Source organism: Cetorhinus maximus, chromosome 6 (assembly GCF_964194155.1).
Source record: "Cetorhinus maximus chromosome 6, sCetMax3.hap1.1, whole genome shotgun sequence".
Lineage (NCBI taxonomy): Eukaryota > Metazoa > Chordata > Chondrichthyes > Lamniformes > Cetorhinidae > Cetorhinus > Cetorhinus maximus.
The window spans coordinates 30597885-30610714 of record NC_135884.1 but is presented as its reverse complement, the minus strand read 5'-3'; the positions used below and the strand labels follow the sequence as shown (position 1 = coordinate 30610714).

Genomic DNA, 12830 nt, shown 5'->3' with positions numbered 1-12830 from the left:
CCCAGAGTGACTGCAGCATCCTTAAATATATATATAATTGTATGAGAGGTTATATCTATTAGAAAAGGATAAAAAGGTTGTGTTCCTTTAGTTTTGAAAAGAGAAGTGTGAGGGGGTGACCTAATAGAGGTTGTTAAAGAGTCCGTTATTATTTAACAGGTACCATCTACAAGGCACAAGTCAGGATTGTGATGGAATATTCTCTACTTGCCTGGATGAGTGCAGCTCCAAAGACATTCAAGAAGCTTGACACCATCCAGGACAAAACAGCCGCTTGATTGGAATCACATCCACAAACTTTCACTCCCTCCATCACCTACGCACAGTGCAGCAGTGTGTACCATCTACAAATTGCACAGCAGAAATTCACCAAGGCTCCTTATACAGCACCTTCCAAACCCACAACTGCTATGATCTAGAAGGACAGGGGCAACAGATACATGGGAACACCACCACCTGGAAGTTCCCCTCCAAATCACTCAACATCCTGACTTGAAACTATAATCGCCGTTCCTTCACTGTCGCTGGGTCAAAATCCTGGAACTCCCTTCCTAACTGCACTGTGGATGTACCTACACCACACGGACTGCAGCGGTTCAAGATAACAGCTCACCACCACCTTCTCAAGGTCAATTAGGGAGGGGCAATAAATGTTGGTCTAGACAGTGAATGAATAACAAATAAGGTCAGTTTTCAACAGCAGGATTAATTGTATCGATATCTGATCAATTGGAGGAAGGAGTGGTTTCCATAGGCCTTTCCTTTCCTTTTAAAAACTCTTACTTCAGTTGGAGCCTTATCCTTCGCTGCAGCGAAACCGGAAACGGTGCTTTCCAACATGGCCGTTGTGAAAGCGCTCTATTCCCGATCCCGTGACCGGAAGGAACCGGCAGCAAGCCGGAAACGGAAATAGATTGGTGCAAAATGGTGTACGTGTCTAACGGTGAGAAAGTGGCGACGGTGCTGAGGGTTGGGGTGTGAAACCGGGTTTGATGGGGCTGCGGCTGAATGTCTCTGGTTCAGGGTGATAGTAAATGACGGTGTTTAAACTGACCGGGTGTTTTTTGTCTCTCTCTCTCTGGGTTGTTGTTTACCTGAGGGTGAAAAGGGTCTGGTTTCCTGTTCTTCCCCGGCCTGACGGTATTAATCTGCTGTCACTATGGTGCACACTCCACTAAAATGCGAATTACCAGCATGTAGAGGAGGGGGGATGACGAGATATGGATAAAATAACAGGCAGAGTTAACGGTAGATGGTGTCTATACGCAATAAAGCTGAACCTTTCTACGCAGTTTAAAGCCGGCTGCATTTGACCACGAGAGTTATGAGAAAAGCCACTGGCTACAGTACCTTATGTAGGTTAAATCTATAACCAATTGGCACCCAACAGTGCTGCACAAGCAGAACAGCCTGTGTAAATTTAGGGTGAATTATTGACCAAGGTGCTATTCACTCTTCAGATAGGGTCATGAGATTTTTGGACATCGGATCTTTCACCGGAGCAAACGTATAAGTTTTTTTTAGTTTAATATTTGTTCTGAAAAATAGTGGCCTCAATTTTAGTCAGATCTGGGTGGGATTGGTTCCTGGGTGGTCAGTAAACGTGCATATCAAGGCTTGGAGAGTTTTTGACTGCTGGCCTCATTTACATATCCAGGTTTGGACTCCTGCCAGAACCCTGGTAAGAATCACCTGCCTGTTAGGCAGCTGGGCTGCAGGCCGCTGCCAGAGACCTGTGGGTATGATACTTTGTGGTCAGGCCACTAATAAAAGGGGAGTATAGAGACGATCAGGGTATGAAGCTTGGGGTGAGGGGGGGTGCGAGTTTCTTTTTAGTGGAGCCCAGATGACCACTCTTGGTCCACAGGGAAACTTTTTTTTAAAAAAAACAACTACAACTTGCCTCACTGGCTTTGTGTTTCTTGTTCCAGCCCCTTGAAGATATCTTACCACTTTCAATTTAATGCCAGGTAGGAGGTTAAAATCTAAATGAGTGTTTCTGACAATATCGGCCTTTCTCTTGGTACTGCACTTCAGACACAGTCATAGGTTATCAGGATTAGTTTTTGCAGGGGTTGTCCACTGTAACTTCAGCACAAGAGCCGCAGGTACCCTAGAAAAATGTTTTTGCCAATTTCCCTGCAGCTTTCATGGCTCCAAATTTGTGACGGAGGATCAGAAGACCCCCATTAGAATTCACCCTCTTGGGTCATGCGCATATCCTGGAGTGGAATCTGAATCCACAATTTTTAACTTGGGTGGTGGTGTTGGTAAATTTGAGCCAAATGTAATCAAGCTGAGATATCCAACTACTTATGTGGACTAGTTTCTGTCTCTAGAAATGTATGCTTTCCTATTGGGAGTTTTACTTAATCTCCTCCTATTCTTTTCACCAACTGATTGATTTCTCTTCAACAAACTAATTTTTGGTTAGATAAAAGTTTAGGAGTCAAAAATCTGTGCTCACTTGTTTTTCGTTCTATATTCACTTGCCAATAAGCTCCATTTAACATTTTAAATATTTAATTCGCATTTTAATATTGGTGAATTTGGGTGCCAAAGAATGCTTGAAAAACATATCCGCTATCTATTTTGACTGTTTTACTTGACATGTTCTGAACTGGACCTTTTAATAGTTGAAGTATCCATTTGGCTTATTTCCCTGCTGTAACTGAAGATTTGGTGTTCAGTGACTGATTAACTCAAATATTTTGTTTATTGCTTGGTAGTCTAGGATTTTAAGTATTTTGGGAATTGCATTCTGTGATTGTCTTTTTGTGTGAATAATGCAGTGGTCTGCTTCATATTAATTTGTGCTGTTCGTGTTTTATAAACCAAGACTAAGATTAAGGGATTTATCCATACTAACTGTCAAAATCTTCAATTATCCTATGCATAGAAAACATAAACAGAAAACATGGAAGTGTGGTGTCAAGGAATTTTGGATTTAAACCTTGCCAATTGTGCTTTATTAATTGAACCATTTACACTTAAATTATTTGGGTCAAAGGAAGAGAAAATAATGGGAATGTTCTAATTTCCATTACCGTAAAACATTAAACCTTTGTTTCTGCATGCTTGTTTACTTCAGTGCTGTAGTTAGCAAACATTTAAAATACTTTTTTTGAGACAAAACTAGGTCAGTGACATTGTGATCCCACCACTCCATAATATAAATGTTACAACCCATTTCAGATTAATGTAATGGTATGTACTTTAACCTTTTGTACCACATTCACTTGAATTGTAATAGTTCGCTCAGATCATAGGTGCCCTTCCAACTTTGGGTTGTTTCTGGAGAGAGTTTTTTAAGTTATGTATCCATAGTGTGCGATCACAATAGATAAACCAATTTCCTTATACTGGTACCAGTATACTAAATATGCCTATTGTGAAAGTGAATTATTGATGTGATGTTAACACAAATACACCAATAATTTTTTTGTTTTCATTTTATTTATTAAATTTTTCCCTCATTTGCCTTCAAATCTCTGCCTTTAACAGGGGAAAGTCTACATCCTGCTTCCAAATATTGCCAATGTCCTCTGCAGATATCTGCTGGCTGGGGACAGCATACGTGTACAAATTTATTTTTTTATCATGAATGATCTAATGCAGAGTGGTATGATGGATCATTAAACAGAAATTATATTCAAATAAATTATAAAATTGACCTTTAATGAGCTGTATTGTCCCCTAACATTTAATCTTTTAGAGAAACTTTCAAAACTTGTGGTCAGCAGATGCCCCCCACCCTCCACCGCTTGGAGTACAGAGCCTTTCCTATCCCAGATTGTTTGTATTAGTCTATGTAGAGAGATTTTTCAGTACTTTACAGCGATGTTGAGAAAATGAAAGGCTGTGCAAAAAAACTTAAGGGTGATTTTGACCATTGTTTTGGGTTTTGTGAAACAGCAAGCTGAAAAATGGTTAAAGGTACGCCCGTTCACACAGAATGTCGTGAAATTACATTCTAGGATTTGAATAAGTCATTGTAAGCTGTGGGGGCTAAAGAGGAACAGAGCATTTAAATGTTCATTTGCTGAATATATATTTTTATGATGCACTGTTGTGTACTGAATAAAATGGATACTATATACGATACTTCTTCTTTGCAGGACAAGTTGTGGATAGCAGGAGTCAGGCACCATGGCGTTTGTCATCAATAATTCAGTTTTTCTGGGGAATAGTGGAGTTTATTTCCTTTTTGTAAGTTTCAACCTGCATTTATGATCTCTTAAACATACATAGTATTCTACTAATTAAAGCATTATCTGAAAGCACTATTGATTCTGATTATTAATCAACAATTGTATTCTACATTTAGCTTTCGGACATTGTTCAATCCAGCTGGAGCTGAATATAAAAGAACTGGAAATCAGTCATCCTGGGGTAGACCTGACGATGGAAGAGGGTAATGCTGTGTTTAAAAGCAAAATTCCTTTTTCATTATTCTTTTGAAGGTTCTTATTCACGTATTTTCCTCCAGTTTTGCCTCCGTACACCTGCTGTGCTGAAAATGGAAGTTCAACCCAGTGATCATTTGTTATAAGTCAACCATTCGGTGGTGGGGGGCGGGAGGTGGTGTGGATCATCACAGCTCAATCCAACTTGTCATTTGCATTAACCATGTAGCACAGGAGATATTAAAGAGGAATGTTTGACTAATATCTCTCACTGCATATAAAAATTTTTTTGTTTTTAAACATAATTTCATGGCAAATATAACAAGTAATCTTGGGCATTTAGGATTTAATTTTTAAGCTCCAATTAATCTGTATTGCCTACACCCATAATGATATGAATAAAAACATTTTAATTTAAAAATTGCATCAATTTAAAGAGCCTCTGATGTAAAACAAATAGTAAAATTTAAATAATATTTGTTGTGTTTTTAAAAATTGGATTTATGCCTTTGTTTAAATAACAAAGGCATCTGTCACTCAAAGTAAATACTAACTAGTTTGATGAAAAATAATTAAAATATACAAAACAATTTTGAATTTACTGATGGTCATTTGTAATTCACTCTTTTTCACCCTGTGTACTAACTAGAACATTAGCTCTAAAGTTATGGATGTAAGTTAATCTTGGAATGCATCTAAAATATTAAAATAGACACAGTAATGTCACCTTTGACACACCTACATAAATTTCCTTTTACATTGTGTGATGTTAATAATGAATATCTTAAAATGTGATTTCAAGGCGTATATTATGTCGAGATACTTGTGCATCCCTCTGTTATAGTGCCTTGTATACACTAATTTGACACATTCTTGGACAAACTGAAGTAAATTCTGTGCAATACATTTTTCTTTCCATAAATAAAATCCATATTGAACAAAAGGAATGTTACATTCAGAATCTAACATGGACAGAAAATAGTAAAGAAATATGAATGATATGCAGCCACGAAAACATTTATGGTCATGTACTGGGTATGTACTGCAACTGCTTCAATTGTGAAGTTGGGTAGATAAATAAAAGATATCCAGAGACATGTACTACACATGAGAGAAAGTGTATGACAAATCTGAACTTTTACTGAACAAAGCTATAGATTTAATTGAAACTGTTAAAAGTACAGAGTCATTTAAAATCTTGAATGTGGAAAAATAAAATGACAGAACTTCACTTGTAAGTACTGCCATGGCAGATGGTGGAATTTGAATTCAATAAAAATCTGGAATTAAAAGTCTAATGATGACCATGAAACCAGTGTCGATTGTTGTAAAAACCCATCTGGTTTACTAATGTCCTTCAGGTAAGTATGGCAGATTTCCTCCCCTAGTCTGGCCTACATGTGACTCCAGACCCACAGCGATGTTGTTGACTCTTAAATGCATTCTGAACAGGGGTAATTAAGGATGGGCAATAAATGCTGGCCTAGCCAGTGACGCCCACATCCCATGAATGAATAAAAAAAAGTAAGAATTATATTTATTTTTAAATGTGACTTGTGATTTTGCTACCGACATTATTGTATGGGCAAAACATGATTGGAGAAGGAATGATTTCAAAGTGATCAGTTGGTATGTTTTCATGGCATTTTTGAGAATTTTTTAAAAATTACTTTTGTTTGTCTCATTTCACTGTTTTACAGTGTAACAAATACAACAATCAATGGACATGCAACAAACTAAACAGGATACCTTTTTATAAAGGCAAAATACTGCAGATGTTGGAAATCTGAAACAAAAACCGAAAATGCTGGAAAAACTCAGCAGGTCTGACAGCATCTGTGGAGAGAAAGACAGTTAACATTTCGAGTCTGTATGACTCAAAGAAGAGTCTCTGAAGAAGAGTCATATGGACTTGAAACGTTAACTCTGTCTTTCTCTCCACAGATGCTGTCAAACCTGTGTGTAGCGGATACTTTGGTCAAAAAACAAAATGTCGCCTGTAATGTAGACCTCTTGCAGCTATTGAGAGAGAATCTTTTAGACTGGTGAGAAAGACCTTTCTTCACTGTTGGTTTTCCTAGCTGCCATCGTTCTTAATGGGGCCAGTAAATGTGTTGCTGCAGTGGCACCATCATTACATTGCCATGGCATCAACAGAAATTTATTAGCTCTTTAAACTGGTCAGAATGTTGTGCCCAATCAGTACATGCACTCCCCTTTTGTCATCGGACAATGGGGAGACAGGTGATGCGATTTAAAAGTAAATTCAAGAGAGCAGCAGTCTGACTCCCCTCACGCACTGACCAATTAATGAGCGGTCTTGATAAGGTAGACACGGAGGTTGTTTCCCTGGGCTAGGGAATCTAGAATACGGGGCTACAGTCTTGGGACAAGGGGTTGATCATGGAGGACTGTGAAGAGAAATTTCTTGACTTGGAGGATGGTGAATCTTTGTAATCATCTATCACAGAGGGTTGTGGATGCTCCATCATAGAAGGCTGAGATGGACAGATTTTTGGTCTCAGGGAATTGAGGGACATGGGGAATGGGTAGGAATTTGGAGTTGAGGTTGAAGATCAGCCACAATCGTATTGAATGCTGGAGCAGACTCGAGGGGCCATATGGTCATCTCTGCTCCTATTTTTGTATCCTCATGTTCAATCTAGGCCCTTATGAATGATGGCAAGAGGGATTGCTTATCAAATTTATAAGGAAAGTTCTGACTCTACATAATTGTTCAAACTGGATTATTACTTGCAATAGGGGTTTGCTGTCTAAATGAATCCTGTTGTAGTAATGTTTATTGAAATCCTTTGCATAACTTTTTTTTACAGCCCTCCAGGAGCTCCACGGAGAAAAATGGGTCGAGTAAATCATGGTGGAGGAGGGCCTGCACCACCTCCAATGTCTGGGGGATGAGGAAGGTAAGATGTCTGTTTCTGAACAAGAATATGTTTAACATTGACATTATGAAGTTTAGTATGTAAAATGATTATTTTGTTGACTAGTTCAGTTAGAATTCTGGTCATTTGTTTTTGTAATGTTTCGGCCTCATTTTTCTACCTATAATGGATGGCAAATCAAATAAAAATAATTATGGCAGGCATAAGTATAACTCCACAAATCATTTTGTTTAATGTTTACAAGTCAGCTATGTTACTCATTACAAGGGAATTTGACTTAGTTGGCTGTTATTTGATTGGTTTTTATTGGGATTTTAGCAGATTTTATTATTTGTTCATGGGATGTGGGCATCGCTGGAAAGGCCTGTTAATGCTCATCCCTAATTGCCCTTGGAGGTGGTGACAAGCCATCTTCTTGAAACACTTCATTCCTTGTGGTATAGGTACACCCAGTGTTGTTAGGGAGGGTTTTGACCCAGCTACAGTGAAGGAAAGGCAATATAGTCAGCATTGCATGTAACTTGAAGATAATGGTGTTCCAATATGTCAGCTGCCCTTGTTCTTTTAGGTGGTAGAGGTCATGGAAAGCACTCAAAGAAGCCTTTGACGAGTTGCTGCAGTGGATCTTGGAGATGGTACACTGCTGCCAGTGGCATCAGTGGTGAAGGGAGTAAATTTTTAAGGTGGTATGTGGGTTGTCATTCAAGCGAGCTGCTTTGTTCTTGGTGGTGTTGAGCATCTTAAGTGTTGCTGGAGCTGCTCATCCAGGCAAGTGGAGAGTATACCATCACACTCCTGGCTTGTGCCTTGTAGATAGTGGACAGGCTTTGGAGAGTCAGGAGGTGAGTTACTTGCCACAGAATTCCTAGCCTCTGGCCTGTTCTTGTAACCACAGTATTTATCTGGCTAGTCTAGTTACATTTCTGGTCAATGATAACCCCCAGGATGTTGATGGTGGAGAATTCAGCGTTGGTAATGCTATTGAATGTCATGGGGAAATAGTTAGATTCTCTCTCCTTAGAGATGGTCATTGCCTGGCACTTGTGTGGTACACATGTTACTTGCCACTTAACCCAAGCCTGAATGTTGTCCACGTCTTACTGCTTCCTTTATCTGAGGAGTTACAAAAGAGATTGAACATTGTGCAATCATCAGTGAATATCCTGACTTCTGACCTTTATTATGGAGAGACGGTCACGGGATTAAACTTCAGGGATTTCATACTGCAGTTGCCCATTTTCCCATTAAAACTATGCTCTTGGTCATCAGTTTCAGTGTTGGTTTGTAAGCATGATCAGTGATGCACTTGTAATTGTTCAGTCTGCACTGCATTTCTCCAATCCATATTTTACTATTCTGTGGCAGTGTTTTCTACAAACTTCACTGTAAAATTCAATTTGATATGCAATAATTACACAATTAGATTTTGTATTGATTATTGGGAGGGGAAAACATAAGTGACGGATATATTTTGTAAAACTTCTTTACAGGTAAATGCCTGCTTTCCAGAGCAGGCACTTGGACATGCATTCACAAGGGGATGTGCAAAAACATTGCGAGAAGATGGGAAGATTGGAAAAACCAATGATGACTGATGACGTGAATGTGCTTGTCCACCCAGAAGAGTTGCTCAGTGTTAAATACACTGATTAATGAAGTTGTGCTGGGAATACCTGAATTTAAAGGCACTGGCACAATGGAAAGGCAACCGTGCAATATATTGAGTTTAATAAAATTGACTTTTCAAGCATTCCTTTCAAAACGTATGTTGAATAATCCTATATTGAACTTTAACTTTTGTTCTTCAGGTCGACATCAGTAAATTATTTTTAAATGTTTTTGCTTTGCGGACTAAAAACATTCTGTTTACAGTGGCGGAGCACCTGACATCACACCAATATTTTTGTTATGTCTAATGTGTGTAATCTTACCATTATGCTTAATGGTCTCCCAAGGCAAGCCATTGAGAAATTCACAGAAGTAATATCCATTTGCATGGACACAGGTTGGCGAGAAGCAAATCCGAGAAACCTTTTCTTTATTTAGAAGTACTGCTGAAGTTTAATCTGACAATACATGTTACTAGTAGAGAGCACTAATAAGCTTCCTGCTAGGATCCCTGCTGTCCAACGAGAATAGTCACCAGCTGTTTTTTTTTTGGTAACTAATAAGCATTGATTTGAAGTTTCTCATGGCAGAAAAAAAGACCAGTGAATCTGCTTCTTAAAGAGCACGGAAAACAGCACAACTCATCATAAATTGTTGAGTGTATCATCGCTATTCGTAGGACCATGGATAAGACACACACCATTTCCAGTTCAACACTCATTCCACCAGTTTGACATGCAGAACTTCAGAAGTAACTGCCTTTATGTAACTCAGTCTAGGAGACCATCAGATACATATTTGCATTATCTGATAACGAGAATGCCATACCTGATGTCACAAGCCTCCAGTTTCCTCCTTAGCTATATAATTTATATTTGTCGAGCAAGCGGGATGGACAGCTTGTGACAAACTAGCCACCTACTGTTCTAAACATAAGTACAGTATTGCACACCTTTAATAATGGGTATGTACTTATGTGGGGTTTGACTAAAGGATATGCCTACTTCTATAGGAAAAGAAATATGCCGTCAACCTCTTGAGTATGTTTCACTATTCTAACAATTTACCCACCTTTCTTCCGTATCATTTGATACCCTTACCTAACAAAAATCTATCACTGTCTTTCAATTAACCCATCATCCACAACCTTTTGAAGGAGTGGGGAAGAACGCTTCCTGATACCATGCCTAACTGGCCCAGGTTATGGTGTGAAGTTAATGGGATAATAAACATAAAATTGATATTTTATGTAGTGGTAGACTGTGTGTGACCTACTTATTTAGACAGTTGTCATGGCAAAGGGATAAAAGACAGAGCTCTTTTGTTCAGTAGCTTTTCCTGAATTTCTTAGTTGTTCAGAAAATTAGTTCATGTAAAGCTCCAGAAAGAGAGAATTTCCATTAACAAGCTGGGAGGAGGAGTAGTTGGACAAATTATGGATATATTTTAAAGTACTCTTTTGTCCAGCTCAGTGAGATTACCCCTGCCTTATTTGAACTTGGTAGCAAGGATCTCCAACAATAGTTTCATTTCCTATCCTATACCAAAACCTTTGGACCACAAGGGTCTATCCTTGGTTCCCTCCTCTTTCTCATCTACTTGCTGTCCTTTATCAAAATCATCAACTACATTGAATTATTTTCCACATGTTAAGGTAATGGTACTCAGCTCCACCTCTCTCAGCCCCTCAATTGCCTCTGGATGAGCTGCAATTTCCTCAAGTTAAATTTTAGGAGGACTGAAGCCATTGTTTTTAGACCCAAAACAAACTCCATAGCCTTGCCACTAATTTCATTCCCCTCCCAGCCACTGCCTCAGGCTGAACCAGTGTTGATACGCTGATGTCCTATTTCCCTGAACGGAGCCTCGATTCTCCATGTACTCTTGATCAGAAGGACTGCTGTTAGAATATTTTAAAGTAATTTAAATGGTCAAAGTAGCCCAGCATGCTTTGCTTCAGCATTTTAGCCAGAGAAGAAATGTGGAGGAGAGGGAACATTGTTCATGCGCTGAGGCAAGATTCAAAGACAGTTTGGAAACAGAAGACAGATTGATAAATTCCCAGGTCAAGAAATGACACATACAGAGATATGGCAGCAGTTGCTGAGACACCACATACCATAGTAAAAGGTAACATTGAGATATTGCTAAGGAAGTCTGAATGAAAACCAGCAAGGTCATTTGGCCTACACATTTTAAAGTACAATAAACAAAGATTGTAGAACACAGGAGGAAGCCAAAAGATTAAAAGTACAATTAACACTTCAATTCACAGCCTCAGCAAATGTGCACCTGTGTTGTGTATGGGTGCAGCCCGAGGTAGCTGAATAATATAAGAAAGGGCCTAAGACCTCAAAATTGGAATGCTCTTGAGATAGTTGGAAGTCCATTCGCCTAATGGTGACCCATGAAAGTTACAAGTCTGATCATCTTGAATAATATTTTGTGGTTGAGACGGTTGTATTAATTGCTTACCAGTAATGTAACACTGTAGAACAGTGTACAAAAACAGTACTGTTACTGTCAATGTATATTAAGTTTTTTTTAAAGTCACTCAAACCTGTATCATTGCAGAGGATATTGTTTCAGGATAAACAACCCTTTGGATTTCTTGTGAAATGTTTGAATCACAAACTATTTCCACCTACATAACATTGCTTGCCTCTACCCCTGCCTCAGTTTATCGCTTGCTGCAACACTCAGCCATGCATGCATTTGTCATCAATGGACTCTACTATTTCAAGGTTTTCCTGGCCAGTCGAGTAAACTCTACCCACCATGAACTTCAGCTGAGGACATGGTCACCCAGCATCTGGTTCCCGCAATTTAAAACTTTCATCCCTGTATTTAATCCCTTCATGGATTAAAGGGATCCTTACAGAGTAAGGGTCGTTACTCTGTGGCCAACTCCAGTCCTACAATACTCAAAGAATTCTTCATTTCTCTGCTTTTGCCTACTGTGTTTTTACTCTTTTCTTTGCCCCAGCTCTGTTTACAGCCACCTAGGAATTTCCTCCTTTAAAAGAGCAGAGGCTGTAAGATTTCAGGCCCTGGCTTAAAACTCAGCTCTTTGACTTTTTGGTCTTAGCATCCATTGTACCGCTGAAGAGCCCAGAATGTTTTTCTACGTTAGAGCCACAATTCAAGTGTGAGTTTTTGTTGTACTGTATACTAAATGTAAATAAATTGAACTCATTGTTTTAGCCTGTACTGATCTGGTTTTAGTATGATAATTTGCACTATTCAATAGACAAAACAATGTGGGAATCTTAAATTCTAGTATGTAATTTACCATAATAAGGCTTAATTGTTGCTCTGTACTGCAGTGTTGTTGTTTCAAAGGTAAAAAGCAAAAATTGCAGTGGTCACCTTGTAAATGTACACTTACTGAAATCGTCAGGCTGTTTGAACATGAAAACTATGCTTTAAAAGCTTGAACTACAAGAACTTTTTAAGTGGCAAATGCAGTTTTATTTATTACATCTATCAATCCTGACAAAAAGATGAAGTGTCGTGATCTTGCACTGCCATTTGGTTGGGGAAGTGGGGGAGACTGCTAAGTCCTTACATACATCTCTCCATCTGGAGAGAAGGTGAAAGCATGCACACCATGGAGGTGGGATTATCGCATCACCTAGAATGAGAGTGAAAGTCTCCTATTAAGTCTGCACAGCAAATTGTTTTAAATAGAGCTTTAATTACAACTACAAATGCAAGTTAAGCCATCTCCCACTTTTTTTCACTTTTCACTGACAGCAAGAATAAAACACTTGCAAATTCCATACAAATCAGAAATGTAATTAAGAAAAAACAGTTAAGACAAAATGTAGCATGAAATTTGTAATATCTAGGTTTTTGCTAATGAGTAGATGTCTCAGGTGTACAGTGCACAATTAAAAATATACCTTTGATT

The 12830-nt window shown here is 38.6% G+C and overlaps 1 protein-coding gene across 2 annotated transcripts; it reads left to right on the top strand.

Annotated features, from left to right (window-relative positions):
* The first annotated feature begins 851 nt into the window (after nt 1–851).
* On the top strand, nt 852–12127 carry selenok (selenoprotein K). Of its 2 annotated transcripts, XM_078543508.1 has the most exons (5): nt 852–943; nt 4119–4209; nt 4328–4414; nt 7241–7330; nt 8800–12127. In XM_078543508.1, the coding sequence occupies exons 1-5, from the start codon at nt 925–927 to the stop codon at nt 8801–8803; spliced, it is 291 nt and encodes a 96-aa protein (XP_078399634.1). In that variant the 5' UTR covers nt 852–924; the 3' UTR covers nt 8804–12127. The 2 variants fall into 2 exon arrangements, with proteins under 2 accessions (XP_078399634.1, XP_078399635.1); XM_078543509.1 differs by lacking the exon at nt 8800–12127 and having other exon boundaries at nt 7241–7325.
* Nucleotides 12128–12830: the final 703 nt, after the last annotated feature.